Below are 17371 nucleotides of genomic sequence, written 5' to 3'. Positions count from 1 at the left end.
ACTTATGTTTCCTGTTCAACCCAACCAGAGGTATTTCCCCCCTCTTTGTAAGATGAAGAGATAAGTCTCCTATATTTCTCTCTACTTCTCGCCCCTATCTCTCAACCTATGTCCATTTCCATACGCCTCTATTTTCACACTTGTCCAAGCCATCATCTTATCAAGCCTCCTACCTGGTATCCTTATTTCCATTCTTGCCCCCTCTTAACTCTCCACACAATAGCCAGAGTTATCTTTCGTGAGTCTAAAGCAATTTCTGCTTCTGTCAGTGGTGGACTAACTTGTTTCAGACTAACCATCCCACTGAGAACAACTATAATCGCTGATCAACACATGAAAAGACATATTTTGGTCACGTTGAAGGGTCCTCAAGGCAGCAAGGACTTGAGAGGCCAAGATTCTAGAGAATCTAGAAAGAGAGAGAGAGAAATGAGCCAGACATCTGGCTGAATTTTTGCTTTTAAGGCATTTGCCAGTCTGAAAGCTGTGAATTGAGAAGCTAAGAACCCAAGGAGAAAACAGTGCAGAAAATAGTGGCTGGGAATCTGAGAAGCTGAGCAGAGATTTCAGAAGTCTCATGGAGCTGAAAGTGGTAAAATGGAGTTGAGTGCCCATGAAGGAGGAGGAGCCCTGATAAACACCACAGAATTTCAGCTGAATCCACCAAACAGCCATTACCTAGGGTAAAAGGGAATGGGAAACAGATCAGCACTCATAAAGACTGAAGCCCAGTCTTAATCTCTGATCAGATTAAGATGATCTATCCCTACCTTGAGTGCTTGCCAGAGTGAAAAAATAAATCCCCTGTGTACAACATCAAGAGTGAAGCCCAGGGTAAACTATGGACTAACAGTGATTATGATGTGTCAATGTAGGTTCATCAACTGTGACAAATGGACCACTCTGGTGTGAGAGGTTAATAATGCAGGAGGCAGTGCATGTGTGGGAGCAGGAGTATATGGGAAATCTCTGTATGTTCCCCTCAATATCGCTATGAACCTAAAAGTCCCCTTAAAAAATAGAGTCTTACCAACAACAAAATTTTTTTAATAAAACTAAATAAATCCCCTCTGGAGTAAGATAGCATCAGCCATCCATCACCTCAAATTATCTCTTCAACTTTTTATGTTGTGTCCAACATTTAATCACTAATAATGAAGCATGTTAAAAAATCAAGAGACTGAAAAATCAAGAGAAAATAGGCAATAGATACAGACCCACAGAAGATCCAGATATTAGAGTTCTCAGACACAGGCTTGAAAATAATTATAATTAATACACTCATGAAATTAAATGACATATGGAGAATTATAGCTGCAGAAGATTGATTACATATAGGAGGATTATAATAAGAAAATAGGTACCATATTTCTCACTATTAATCCACTGAGAGGGCCTGGGAGCAACAACACCCTTATCTTAGTCAGGTTGCTATAACAAAATGCCATAGACTGAGTGGCTTAAGCAACAGAAATTAATTTCTTATAGGTCTGGAGGCTGTGAATCTGAGATCAGGGGGCCAGCAGGGTTGGGTTCTAGTGATGGGCCTCTTCCTGGTTTGCAGACCTCTTCCTAATTCCCACCTTCTCACTGTATCCTCACATGGTGGAGAGAGCTCTGGTATCTTCCTCTTCTTGTAAGGGGACCAATCTCACCATGGGGGCCCCATCCTCATGACCTCATCTAAACCTAATTATCTCTCAAAGGCCTCATCTCCAAATACTATCACATTGGGGATTAGGGCTTTAACATATGAATTTTGTAGGGACACATTCAGTCCATAACAACCCTAACAAGAATGAAAAGGCCTAGCTCCTAGATCTTGGTTTCTAAATACCATTCTCCGTTAAAAAAGAACCAGGCTTCTTGGAGAAAAAGCTAATTCTATAACTGGGGCACAGAAAGAATGAGCAGCTTGAAACTTATTTTTGTCCCTAAAAGTAAAGAAGTGCTCAGAGAATGATGGGGAAATGTCAAAAGGACACAGGAGGCAGCCTAAAAGGGCTCCCACTGGCTAATCTGAAAATCACAGTAAATAATGATAGTATTAGATTAAAACCCATTGAATAAAGTAAGAAGTCATGAGTCCATACTGATATGAATGAATGAATGAATAAGTAGTTTGATTAGGAACTGGGGAGATATATATGTATATAGCCTGGAAGATACCACCTTAATGTAATAAAAGATCAAAGCATCACTTCAGTGATATTCCTGCCAAAAAATTATAAACTGAATATGATCATGAGGAAACATGAGATAAACCCAAGTTGTGGGACATTTTATGAAATAACTGGGACATTTACAAAATAATAATCCTCAAGTGTCAAGGTCATGGAAGTCAAGGAAAGAGAGAGGAACCGTTGCAGATTGAAGAACACTAAATAGACATGCCAACCAAATGCAATGCTTGGGTCTGAATTGGATTCTTTGGCTATAAAGGATATTATTGGCAAAATTGGCAAAACTTGAATGGGATTTGAGTACTGGATAATAGTGATGTATCAGTGTTAATTTTCTTATTTGATGGTTATATTTAGTTTTGAAAGAGAATGGTCTTTGCTTTCTAGGAAATACACATGGAAATTTTTTTTTTTTTTTTTTTTTTTCTGTACGCAGGCCTCTCACTGTTGTGGCCTCTCCCGTTGTGGAGCACAGGCTCCGGATGCACAGGCTCAGCGGCCATGGCTCACGGGCCCAGCCACTCCGCGGCATGTGGGATCTTCCCGGACCAGGGCACGAACCCGTGTCCCCTGAATCGGCAGCCAGACTCTCAACCACTGCGCCACCAGGGAAGCCCCACGTGGAAATATTTTGAAGTGATAGAACATCATGTCAGTGACTTACACATAAAAGGTTCGGAGAAAAACCTTTTTTGTAGTGTACTTAAAATTTTCTGTAGGTTTGAGATTGTTTCAAAGTTTTTTAAAAAAAAATGTCTTGTGGGTTAAAAAAAACCACGATGAATTAAAATTCATGACGTTAACAGCACATGACAACAACTCAAAAGGGAATAAAGTGAGTTAAAGTGTTGAAAGGTCCTTACATTAAGCAGTAATACAAGTACTAATTGCAGGTAGGTTTTAGTCAAGAATGCAGAAGGATCTCATTCAAATTCGATGGAGAAATCAAAAGCTTTACAGACAAGCAAAAGCTAAGAGAATTCAGCACCACCAAACCAGCTCTACAACAAATGCTAAAGGAACTTCTCTAAGTGGGAAACACAAGAGAAGAAAAGGACCTACAAAAACAAACCCAAAACAATTAAGAAAATGGTAATAGGAACATACATATCGATAATTGTCTTAAACGTGAATGGATGAAATGCTCCAACCAAAAGACACAGGCTTTCTGGATGGATACAAAAACAAGACCCATATATATGCTGTCTACAAGAGACCCACTTCAGACCTAGGGACACATACAGACTGCAAGTGAGGGGATGGAAAAAGATATCCCATGCAAATGGAAATCAAAAGAAAGCTGGAGTAGCAATACTCATATCAGATAAAATAGACTTTAAAATAAAAAATGTTACAAGACACAAGGAAGGACACTACATAATGATCAAGGGATCAATCCAAGAAGAAGATATAACAATTATAAATACATATACACCCAAGATAGGAGCCCCTCAATACATAAGACAACTGCTAACAGCTCCAAAAGAGGAAATCGACAGTAACACAATAATAGCGGGGGACTTTAATACCTCACTTACACCAATGGACAGATCATCCAGACAGAAAATTAATAAGGAAACACAAGCTTTAAATGACACAATAGACCCGAGAGATTTAATTGATATTTATAGGACATTCCATCCAAAAACAGCAGATAATACTTTCTTCTCAAGTGTGCACGGAACATTCTCCAGGACAGATCATATCTTGGGTCACAAATCAAGCCTCGGTAAATTAAGAAAATTGAAATAATATCAAACATCTTTTCTGATGACAATGCTATGAGACTAGAAATCAATTTCAGGGGAAAAAAACGTAAAAAACACAAACACATGGAGGCTAAACAACATGTTACTAAATAACAAAGAGATCATTGAAGAAATCACAGAGGAAATCAAAAAATACCTAGAGACAAATGACAATGAAAACACGATGATCCAAAACCTATGGGATGCAGCAAAACAGTTCTAAGAAGGAAGTTTATAGCTATACAAGCCTACATCAAGAAACAAGAAAAATCTCAAATAAGCAATCTAACGTTACACCTAAAGGAACTAGAGAAAGAAGAACAAAGTTAGTAGAAGGAAAGAAATCATCAAGATCAGAGCAGAAATAAATGAAATAGAAACAAAGAAAACAATAGCAAAGATCAATAAAACTAAAAGCTGGTTCTCTGAGAAGATAAACAAAATTGATAAACCATTAGCCAGACTCATCAAGAAAAAGAGGGAGAGGACTCAAATCAATAAAATTAGAAATGAAAAAGGAGAAGTTACAACAGACACCGCAGAAATACAAAGCATCCTAAGAGACTACTACAAGCAACTCTATGCCAATAAAATGGACAACCTGGAAGAAATGGACAAATTCTTAGAAAGGTATCACCTTCCAAGACTGATCCAGGAAGAAATAGAAAATATGAACAGGCCAATCACAAGTAACGAAATTGAAACTGTGATTAAAAATCTTCCAGCAAACAAAAGTCCAGGACCAGATGGCTTCACAGGTGAATTCTATCAAACATTTAGAGAAGAGCTAACACCCATCCTTCTCAAACTCTTACAAAAAATTGCAGAGGAAGGAACACTCCCAAACTCATTCTATGAGGCCACCATCACCGTGATACCAAAACCAGACAAAGATCCTACAAAAAAAGAAAATTACAGACCAATATCACTGATGAATATAGATGCAAAAATCCTCAACAAAATACTAGCAAACAGAATCCAACAACACACTAAAAGGATCATATACCATGATCAAGTGGGATTTATCCCAGAGATGCCAGGATTCTTCAATATACACAAATCAATCAATATGATACACCATATTAACAACTGAAGGATAAAAACTATATGATCATCTCAATAGTCATATAGAGGGCATAGAGGGAAACTACTTCAACATAATAAAAGCCTTATATGACAAACCCACAGCAAACATTATTCTCAATGGTGAAAAACTGAAAGCATTTCCTCTAAGATCAGGAACAAGACAAGGATGTCCACTCTCACCACTATTATTCAACATAGTTTTGGAAGTCCTAGCTATGGGAATCAGAGAAGAAAAAGAAATAAAAGGAATACAAATTGGAAAAGAAGAAGTAAAACTGTCACTGTTTGCAGATGACATGATACTATACATAGAGAATCCTAAAGATGCCACCAGAAAACTACTAGAGCTAATCAATGAATTTGGTAAAGTTGCAGGATACAAAATTAATGCACATTCCTATACACTAATACACTAACTTGCATTCCTATACACTAATGATGAAAAATCTGAAAGAGAAATTAAGGAAACACTCCCATTTACCACTGCAACAAAAAGAATAAAATACCCAGGAATAAACCTACCTAGGGAGACAAAAGACCTGTATGCAGAAAACTATAAGACACTGATGAAAGAAATTAAAGATGACACCAACAGATGGAGAGATATACCATGTTCTTGGATTGGAAGAATCAATACTGTGAAAATGACTATACTACCCAAAGCAATCTACAGATTCAATGCAGTCCCTATCAAATTACCAATGACATTTTTTACAGAACTAGAACAAAAAATCTTAAAATTTGTATGGAGACACAAAAGACCCTGAATAGCCAAAGCAGTCTTGAGGGAAAAAAACGGAGCTGGAGGAATCAGACTCCCTGACTTCAGGCTATACTACAAAGCTACAGTAATCAAGACAATATGGTACTGGCACAAAAACAGAAATATAGATCAATGGAACAGGATAGAAAGCCCAGAGATAAACCCACGCACCTATGGTCAACTAATCTATGACAAAGGAGGCAAGGATATACAATGGAGAAAAGACAGTCTCTTCTATAAGTGGTGCTGGGAAAACTGGACAGCTACATGTAAAAGAATGAAATTAGAACACTCCCTAACACCATACACAAAAATAAACTCAAAATGGATTAAAAACCTAAATGTAAGACCAGGCACTATAAAACTCTTAGAGGAAAACATAGGAAGAACACTCTTGACATAAATCACAGCAAGATATTTTTTGATCCACCTCCTAGAGTAATGGAAATAAAAACAAAAATAAACAAATGGGACCTAATGAAACTTAAAAGCTTTTGCACAGAAAAGGAAACCATAAACAAGACGAAAATACAACCCTCAGAATGGGAGAAATATTTGCAAACGAAGCATCGGACAAAGGATTAATCTTCAAAATATATAAACAGCTCATGCAGCTCAATATTAAAGAAACAAACAACCCAATCCAAAAATGGGCTGAAGACCTAAATAGACATTTCTCCAAAGAAATACAGATGACGAAGAAGCACATGAAAATCTGCTCAACATCACTAATTATTAGAGAAATGCAAATCAAGACTACAATGAGGTATCACCTCACACCAGTTTGAATGGGCATCATCAGAAAATCTAACAACAACAAATGCTAGAAAGAGTGTGGAGAAAAGGGTACCTTCTTGCACTGTTGGTGGGAATGTAAATTGATACAGCCATTATGGAGAACAGTATGGAGGTTCCTTAAAAAACTAAAAATAGAATTACCATATGACCCAGCAATCCCACTCCTGGGCATATACCCAGAGAAAACCATAATTCAAAAAGACACATGCACCCCAATGTTTATTGCAGCTCTATTTACAATAGCCAGGTCATGGAAGCAACCTGAATGCCTATCGAGAGACGAATGGATAAAGAAGATGTGGTACATATATATACAATGGAATATTACTCAGCCATAAAAAGGAATGAAATTGGGTCATTTGTAGAGACGTGGATGCATCTAGAGACTGTCATACAGAGTCAAGTAAGTCAGAAAGAGAAAAACAAATATTGTATATTAATGCATATATGTGGAACCTAGAAAACGGTACAGATGAACCAGTGTGCAAGGCAGAAACAGAGATACAGAAGTAGAGAAAAAACGTATGGACACCAAGTGGGGAAAGCGGTGGGTGGGGTGTGTGTGATGAATTGGAAGATTGGGATTGATGTGTATACACTGATGTGTATAAAATGGATGACTAATAAGAACCTGCTGTATAAAAAAATTAATTAAATTAAATTTAAAAAAAAGAAATAAAAGGCCTACATGTAGGGCAAAAAAAACAACAGTGTGGTTGGTACTGGCACAAAAACAGACACATAGATCAATGGAACAGAATAGAGCACCCAGAAAAGAACCCACACTTATATGGGCAACTAATCTACAACATAGGAGGCAAGAATATACAATGGGGGGGCTCCCCTGGTGGCACAGTGGTTGAGAGTCTGGCTGCCGATGCAGGGGACACGGGTTCGTGCCCTGGTCCGGGAAGATCCCACATGCCGTGGAGCGGCTGGGCCCGTGAGCCATGGCCGCTGAGCCTGCGCGTCCGGAGCCTGTGCTCCGCAACGGGAGAGGCCATAGCAGTGAGAGGCCCGCATACCGCAAAAAAAAAAAAAAAAAAAAGAAGACATGACAAGTAGATGCAATGTGGTAGTGATGATTGGATCCTGAAGCAGGATCCTGAAGAACATCAAAAGAAAAACTAGTGAAATTCAAACAAAATCTGAAGTTTAGTTAATAATCTATATTTTTTTATTTCAACAAATGATAACATTAGGGGAATCTGAAACTGAGTGAGGAGTATATAGGAACTTTCTGTATTATCTTTGCCACTTTTCTGTAAATCTAAAATTATTCCAAAATTTAAAGTTTATTTAAAACAAACTTCATAAATCCAAAAGTAGACAAGAAAGGGAAAAGAGGAAACAACAGATATGACAGATAGGAAACAAACAGAGGATGGCAGACATAAACTTAAATGTGTCAAAAATTACATTAAATATAGTAATTGGATTAATATTCCAATTAAAGATACGGTCCAATTCTATGAAAAAATCAACTACATGCTGCTTGCAAGAAACACATTTTATTTTATTTTTATTTTATTTGCAAGAAACACATTTTTTAATGTTTGGATGTTCACAGTTTACACTTTTTATTTTTTAGTTATATAAGTATTTTTGGCCACGTGGCATGCAGGATATTAGTTCCTCTACCAGGGATCGAATCCATGTCCCCTGCAGTGGAAGCACGGAGTCTTTTTCTTTTTTTTTAATATTTATTTATTTGGCTGCATCAGGTTTTTTTTTTTTTTTAACATCTTTACTGGAGTATAATTGCTTTACATTGTTGTGTTAGTTGCTGCTGTATAACAAAGTGAATCAGCAATACATATACATATATCCCCATATCCCCTCCCTCTTGCGTCTCCCTCCCACCCTCCCTATCCCACTCCTCTAGGTGGTCACAAAGCACCGAGCTGATCTCCCTGGAAGCACGGAGTCTAACCACTGGACCACCAGGGAAGTCCCAGGAAACACATTTTAAATGTCAGGATACAAAATGGTCAAAAATAAACAAATAGCAAAACAACATATCATGCAAGCAGTGAATCAGGATAACTATATGAAAATCAGACAGAATAGACTTTAAAGGAACTGGCATTATAGAGATACAGAGGGTCTTTTCATAATGACAAAAGATTTGATTCAACAGGAAATGATAACAATCTTAAACTTGTATATACCTAATAACACAGTCAGAAAATATATAAGAAGTGACAGAACTAAGAGAAGAAATTTTTTAAATTCACAATCAAATTAGGAGATTCATACACATCTCCCCCAGTAATTGGCAAAAAATGCAGATAAAAAACCATTAAGCATATAGAAGAGTTGAACAACATGATCAACCAACTTGACCTGACAAATACAAAACACTATACCCAACAACTAAAGAATACGTATTCTATTCAAGTGTAAATGAAACATTCATCAAAATTGACCATACTATGGGCCATAAAGCAAGTCTTAACAAATTTCAGGGACTTCCCTGGTGGTCCAGTGGTAAAGAATTCGCCTTCCAATTTAGGGGACGTGGGTTCAATCCCTGGTCAGGGAACTAAGATCCCACATGCCATGGGGCAACTAAGCTTGAGCGCCTCAACGAGAGAGCGCGCATGCAGCAAACTACAGAGCCCACGCGCTCTGGAGCCCGCGCACCACAACTAAAGAGAGAAAACCCGCACGCCACAGCTAGAGAGAAGCCTGTGCGCCAAAACGAAGAGCCTGCGTGCCACAATGAAGAGCCTGCACCACAACGGAAGATCCCACACGCCTCGATGAAGACCCCACGTGCCACAACTAAGACCCGATGCAGCCAAAAAATAATAGAGAAAATAAATATATTTTTTTTAATTTCAAAGGACTGAAATCATATAGAGTATTTTGTCTGACCACAGTAGAATTAAGCTAGGAATCAATAACAAAAATATAGGAAAATCTTTATTTGAAGATTATATAATACATTTCCAAATAACTCAGGGATCAAAGGAGAAATAAACAATAATGAAAAGGTAAGTCATACAAAAATTTATGGGATCCTCTTAAAACAGTGAGGAAATTTAAAACATGAAAGGCAAATACTAGAAAAGCAGTGTTTTAGCCACAGTTCCCCATGAAAGAACCTCACTTAAGACTTTGAATGCAGATAGTTTATTTTGGAAAGTGATATCAAGGAATAGGAGTGGGGGACTTGGATGGGTGGAAAAGGGAAGAAGGGAAAGCTAACCCAAGGGTACGAGGTTACCAATCTGATCACCACCATGGCCAAGTGGGGTTCGATCTCACCAGGGAACCTGTGAGGAAACATGTGGAACATAACAGAATTGTCCATGGAAGGAACAGAAGAGAGAAGAATTTATCCACAGACTCACCTCCAAGGGAGAGAGTTGTCCTATGGGGAGTTAATACCCTTCCACTTCCAAATTACATATGCATCATAACAGCTAAGTGAATTCTAGCAAGCATCCCAAAATGTGGCCCCAGAGTAACCCTAGAACCAAAAGCAAAAAATAAGTACTCCAGATGAGGTGAACTACTGTCATTTTACACCTGTACACAGCTGGATGCCTCAGCAACAACTGGAATAAAAAAGTGGGCAGACATATATGAAGAGAGGTGCAAGATATGTCCAATAGAAGGAAAAGAAAGGTTAAAGACATTTTCAGATTAAAGATAGGTGAGAGAATTCATCAGAAAGAGACCCATACTGTGAGAAATGCTAAAGTGAGTTCTTCAGGTGGAAAAGAAATAATACCAGATAGAAATTTAGATATTCAGAAAGAAAGACTACTGAAAATGAAAATACATAAAGTAAATATTTTAAAAATCTATTTTTCTTTCCTTAATTCTTTAAAAGCCAACTAATTGTTTAAAGCAAAAAAAAACCATGAATTGTGAGGTTTATAATACAGGAAGAAGTCAGATATATGACAACAGTAACACAAAGGACAAGAAGAAGTGAAAATAGACTTATGTAGTTGTAACATTGTTATATAATATGTGCAATTGTACAAGTTTAATTCAGGTAATCTGTGATAAATTAAGGATACCTATTATAATCCCTACAGGAACCACTAAAAAAATTATACAAAGAGTTATAGCTAGAGCCAAATATTTATATTATATGTATTATATTATATTACTAGTTACAGCTAAAGCCAAGTATAATGGAATACTAAAATATATTAATCAATCCAAAAGAAGATAAGAAAGGAGGAAAAAAGAAATAAAAACAGAGGGGATAAATAGAAAACAAAGAACAAGATGCTAGTCTAAAAGTCAACTGTATCAATAATTATATTAACTATAAATACCAATTAAAAGGCAAAGATTGTCAGGCTGTATCTGAAAAAAGTATGACTCAACTATATGACGCTTACAAGAAATATACTTTAAATAGAAAGGAAGATAGGTTGAAAGTAAAATGATGGAAAAAAATACCCCATGCAAACACTATGTATAACAAAGATGGGGTACTTCCCTGGTGGTACAGTGGTTAAGAATCCACCTGCCAATGCAGGGGACACGGGTTCGAGTACTGGTCCGGGAAGATCCCACATGCCATGGGGCAACTAAGCCCGTGGGCCACATCTACTGAGCCTGAGCTCTAGATCCCGCGTGCCACAGCTAGTGAGCCCACACACCACAACTACTGAAGCCCATGCGCCTAGAGCCCATGCTCTGCAACAAGAGAAGCCACTGCAATGAGAAGCTTGCGCACCGCAACGAAGAGTAGCCCTCACTCACCGCAACTAGAGAAAGCTGGAATGCAGCAACGAAGACCCAACGCAGCCAAAAATAAATAAATAAATAAATTTATTAAAAACAAAAAAACAAAGATGGTACACCTCCATTAATATAAGGCAAGGCGCAATGCACTTCGAGACAATGAGTATTACCAGAGATCAGAAATAATGAGTATCATTTCATAATGACAGAAGAGTCAATTCATCAAGAAGACATAACAATCCAAAATATGAATGAAGTTAATAACAGAGCTTTAAAATACATGAGCAAAAATGGACAGAATTATGAAGATAGACAAATCCATAATCACAGGCAAAGATTTTAATATCCCTCCATGGGTATTGATACAAGTATACAAAAAAATCAGTAAAGCTATGGAAGATTTGAACATTATCAACTAATTTGACCTAACTGATTTATATTTCTAGAATGCTATACCCAGCACCTGCAGAATGCATACTCTTCTCTAGAACACATGGAACATTAACCAAGATAGACTATATGCTGGGCCATAAAATATGTCAATAAAGTTAAAAGACTTAAAATCTTAGAGTGTATATTCTCTAACAACAAAGTAATTAAATTAGAAATCAGTAATAAGATACCTAGAAAATCCCCCAAATGATTGTTTCTGCTTCTAGACAGGAAAGATTAACAGATACCGGATTTACCCTCCCATCTGAAACAACCAAAGAAACTAGACAATATATATGAAATGGTTGTCAAGACACTGGACATCAGATAACAAAGTACAATGATCTCTGATAGGTGGGGAACAAATGAGGGTAGCCTTACAATTTGTCCATCTTACTGCCTGGAGAGAGATTCTAGGCTGTGGCACACGAAGGAGGAAGCCAGGTTGATGGCAGCAGATTCCCAAAGTTGAGATGGAGCTGAGAGTCTAGAGACAATATGGTGGCTAAAGTTGTCAGAATAGAGGACCAGAGAGAAGAAAGCTGCATAGAAAGAGAATTTCAGAAATCTTCAGAGGGTCCTCCTCAAGGATCCATCTGAGTACTGACCAGATGGACCAGCACATGTGTATGAGGAAACTACCCAAGGCTGGGGAAAGAACCATCCAAAAGGATTAGAGGTAACAGTGGCTGGTACTCTTAACAAGACCAGGAAAGTTGCCTGTTCTCACCAGCTAGATTGAAGAGCTCGAGATTCATGGATCATTGGGTAGAGTACACAGAAGGGTCTTGCCTCACAGTGGGGAATAATTAGCACTAGACTAAGCACTACTCTGGTCCCACATAACAAATCCTAAATGCAAGACCCAAAAGGATCAACCTGTGTCCAAGTAATTTAACTGCATCCCAAAACATAATTTAAGAATATTTATAAGAATACAAAAATATATAGCACTCAACAAGGTAAAATGCACAATGTTTGGTATCCAATCAAAAATTACTAGGTGTGTTCTAAAATTAGATTGTGGTGATGATTGAACAATCTTATGAATATACTAAAAATATTGAATTGTACAGTTTAAATGAGTGGAATGTATGGTTTATGAATTACACCTCCAAAAGTTGTTTTAAAAAATGAATAGACATCGTGGGACTTCCAGAATGGCCCAGTGAGGACCTTTCCAAACCTGTCACCCCAAAATAATGATAAAACTGGACAAATTGTCAAAATCAACCATTTCAGAACCCTGGAAATTAACGAAAAGCATACAACACATTGAAAAGTGTTTGTACAAGAAAAGCTGCTGAACGGCAGCAAGAACAGCAGAATCTGTAGTATTTTGACTTGGGGCTGCTCCCATGTCCCTACTTCCAAGGTGCAGTGACCTTGAGGACCAGAGAACTGGCAGTCTCATGGTAGCTGAAAGGGCTGACCCAATCTGAAGCTCTACAGAAAGTCTCATGCCCAATAATGATCTTAGGGGAAAATAATCAGGGAAGGTCAGTGTCACAGCTGCCTAAGGCTATGATACTGGTTAGAGCAAGCAACAGACCAGTCCGAAATTTTAAAAGGAGATCTGGAAAATGAGACCAACCATAAGGTGCTTTGATAAGCCCTCATTTATTCCAGGGGATCTGGAAGGTTATGTATCAATACACACACAGGGCTGCACACATGCTCAGGGGAGACCAGAGATGGCCCCAGTTATCTATTCACTCATGGCTGACTTTGAGGCCGTGTATAAGCAGAAAGTGAAAATCAGAGATTTTTTAACTGCCTGAACTTAGAATGAGTGTACCAACACATAAATAGATTCCCTAGGAAAAAGGATGGAAAGCCTTACAGGCTAAAGTGTTTAAGCAAAATCTTGGACCAATAACTGGCTGACCACTAAACTATGATGACCCAAGGGTTAACTCTAGGTAGCTAGGCTTAAAAATGAGAATGAGGGAAAAAAGAAAGAAAAAATAAGGGCAAGATCATTCTTTAACACCATACACAAAAATAAGATCAAAATGGATTAAAGACCTAAATGTGAGACCCGACACTATAAAACTCCTAGAGGAAAACATAGGCAGAACACTCTCTGACATAAATCACAGCAATATCTTTTTTGATCCGTCTCCCAGAATAATGAAAATAAAACCAAAATTAAACAAATGGGACCTAATTAAACTCAAAAGCTTTTGCACAGCAAAGGAAACCATAAATAAAACAAAAAGACAACCCACAAATTGGGAGAAAATATTTGCAAATGATGTGACTGACAAGGGGTTAGTCTCCAAAACTTACAAACAGCTCATGAGGCTTAATATCATCAAAACAAACAACCCAATCAAAGAATGGGAAGAAGACCTAAATAGACATTTCTCCAAAGAAGACATACAGATGGCCAAGAGACACATGAAAAGATGTTCAACAGTGCTAATTATTAGAGAAATGCAAATCAAAACTACAATGAGGTATCACCTCACACCAGTCAGAATGGCCATAATCAAAAAATCCACAAACGATAAATGCTGGAGAGGGTGTGGAAAGAAGGGAACCCTTCTACACTGTTGGTGGGAATGTAAATTGGTACAGTAACTATGGAGAACAGTATGGAGGTTCCTTAAAAAACTAAAGATAGAGCTACTATATGACCCTGCAATCCCACTCCTGGGCATATATCTGGAGAAAAACATAATTTGAAAAGATATATGCACCCCAATGTTCATTGCAGCACTGTTTACAATAGCCAAGACATAGAAGCAACCTAAATGTCCATTGACAGAGGAATGGATAAAGAAGATGTGGTACCTATATACAATGGAATATTACTCAGCCATAAAAAAGAATGAAAAAATGCCATTTGCAGCAACATGGATGGACCTAGAGATTGTCATACTGAGTGAAGTAAATCAGAGAAAGAGAAAGTTCGTTCTCTAAGTCTGTGAGTCTGTTTCTGTTTTGCAAATAAGTTCATATGTATCATTTCTTTTTAGATTCCGCATATAAGGGATATCATACAATATTTCTCAAAACTACCTGACCGTGCCTTCCAGGAACTGGGCGCATTGGCAGGGCCATCTCAATAATCAAGGGTATGTAACTCCCCGGCATCCTGGGATCTCATGAATCCAGTCAAAGTTCCTACTGGGTCCTGTCTTCAGGTTCTGGAAGCTACAAGGAGAAAGTTCCTCCATCAGATTTACCAGTTGCTGGTGCTCTAAGGCAGCCCCTGTTCTACTGAGTGGAGACGCAGGAGTGAGCACAAGGAAATGCTGGATCGGGAGTGGGCTCCTCCCCTCCCCCCATGCCAGGCCCCTCTGGTTCAGCCCCAGTGCCCTCTGCTCTTGCCTCCTCATGTTTCTGCCTCAGAGGCTTTATTGGTCCCTTCCAGGAAGCCCTTTCCTCCTGTCTGAACTAGAACCTCATCCCTATGGCTGAGAAAATTCCAGGCCCTAACCTTCTGTGATTTCAAGACTGGGACCAGACTCAGAGCTGAAAGTTAAACTAGCTCAAAAAATGTTTGGAGACAGAGGTTTCTGTCCACCCTGTGAACAATGAAGTGGTCCCCTGAGCCCAACCTTACCCTGAATTGTACGGTGTATATAATTATTTTGTTATTTTGAAATTCTTTTTAAACATGGAGAGAATAAATGAGCAATATATCTGCTGATCATAGGTAATAAATGTATTATTTTGTCAAAAATAAATAAAATGGATAACCAACAAGGACCTACTGTTCCTTTTCCTACAGGGAACTCTGCTCAATGTTATGTGGCAGCCTGGATGGGAGGGGAGTTTGGGAGAGAATGGATACATGTATATGTATGGCTGAGTCCCTTTGCTGTGTTCCTAAAACTATCACAACATTGTTAATCAGCTATACTCCAATATAAAATAAAAAGTTTTTTTAAAAGAATTTTAAAAAAACAACTGAGAAGAGATTCCAGTTCTCACACTCTACAGGGGAAATAGACACTACATAATTAGTCCAAGCACATCACTAGACAAAAATAAAAAATTAAAATTAAGAAACAAAGAAAGAAGGTGCAGCCCATACACAGAAAAAAAAGCAGCTTATATAAATTGTCTCTGGGAGGGTCTAGGTGATAGATTTAATACATGAAGACTTCAAATAAGCTATTATAAATATGTTCAAAGAACTAAAAGAAGCCACGTTTGAAGAATTAAAGGAATATATGATGACAATGCCTCTTCATATAGAGAATATAAATAAAGACATACAAATTATAAAAAAGAAATGAATGAAAATTCTGGAATTAAAAGGTACAACAACCGAAATGAACAATTCACTCAAGGGGCTCAACAGCAGATTTGAGTTGATAATAGAAAGTAGATCATCTGAAACATTGTAAATCAACTATACTTCAATTAAAAATTAAAATTAAAAAAAAGGTAGATCAATAGAGATTATCTAGTCTAAGGAACAGACCGTAAAAAGAACGAAGAAAACTGAAGAACCTCACAGGCCAGTGAGACACCATCAAACACACCACGTATGCATAATGGGAGTTCCAGAAGAGAAGTGGAGAAAAAAGGGACATAAAAAGTATTTGAAGAAATAGTGGGTGAAAACTTCTCAAATTTCATTTAAAAAAGATTAATCTACACATCCAAGAAGCTCAATGAATTCTAAATAGCACAAACTCAAAGATATTCACAGCTAGAGAGATCATAGTCAAACTGTTGAAAGCCAAAGCCAAAGAGAGAAACTTGAAAATAGTGAGAAGAAAATTATGCGTCATATACAAAGGAACCACAATAAAATTAACATCTGACTTCTCATCAGAAACAGTGGAGACAAGAAGTCAGTATTATGACATATTCAAAGTGCTGGGGGAAAGAAGCTCAACCAGGAATTCTGAGTCAGTTCACCATACCAACAGCTCATGACAGCACTTTCTCATCCCCAGCTTCTGGATGTCCCTTCAGGTCTTCTGCTCCAAGCTGTGCTGAGGGGAAGGGTGTGGGAGATCTCTGACCTGACACTATGGGGGATGAAAGAAGTGACACCTTCTAAGGCATGAGCACTGACCTCCTTAAACTGGAGTTATTGGAAGAAATCCATATGAAAGACTTAGTACAAATCTCAATACTTGAAATAAGACAAAAGGTAGTGGAACTGGAAGCCAAACTCAGTACTGACAACAAAGGCAGTGAGTGGAAAACCTGTTATGAGACACAACTTGAACAGAATGATCAACTAGAAAAGTAAGTTGTTAGTCTCAGAGAGAAAATGGAAAAAATTCCGTGGAAATCCTTCACATAGACTATCTTCTATTCGTGTCTATGAGCGGATGCCAGTGGAATCCTTAAGTACATTACTTAAACAGCCAGCAAAAGAAAAAAGGAGCCTTGAAAATCAAGTGAAAGACTATGTACTTAGACTGGAACGAGAATCAAAGGCTTACCACAAGATCAATGATGAACGTCGTATATACCTAGCTAAAATGTCTCAGGTCTCTGGCTCACACCAAGTTTCTAAAAGACAACCAATGAATCAACTGCATACAATGAAAGAGAATCCAGTGAAAACAGAAAGATATAATCCAGCTAATCAGAAAATGGTAAATGCCAAGAGAGGACCAGCAAAAAAGATTACAAGATCAAATCATCTTCCAAAACTCAATCCATAA

The 17371-nt window shown here is 37.8% G+C and overlaps 1 protein-coding gene across 1 annotated transcript; it reads left to right on the top strand.

The window, feature by feature from the left end:
- The first annotated feature begins 16725 nt into the window (after positions 1-16725).
- On the top strand, positions 16726-17371 carry LOC101318338 (coiled-coil domain-containing protein 169). The gene is given in 2 exon segments (XM_019949357.2): positions 16726-16983; positions 16985-17371. Coding segments are annotated over 2 exon segments (645 nt in total).

The sequence above is a fragment of the Tursiops truncatus genome, chromosome X (genome assembly GCF_011762595.2).
Source record: "Tursiops truncatus isolate mTurTru1 chromosome X, mTurTru1.mat.Y, whole genome shotgun sequence".
Classification (NCBI taxonomy): domain Eukaryota; kingdom Metazoa; phylum Chordata; class Mammalia; order Artiodactyla; family Delphinidae; genus Tursiops; species Tursiops truncatus.
Note: the sequence above shows the minus strand (reverse complement) of the source record. Positions and strands in the feature narration are given on the sequence as shown.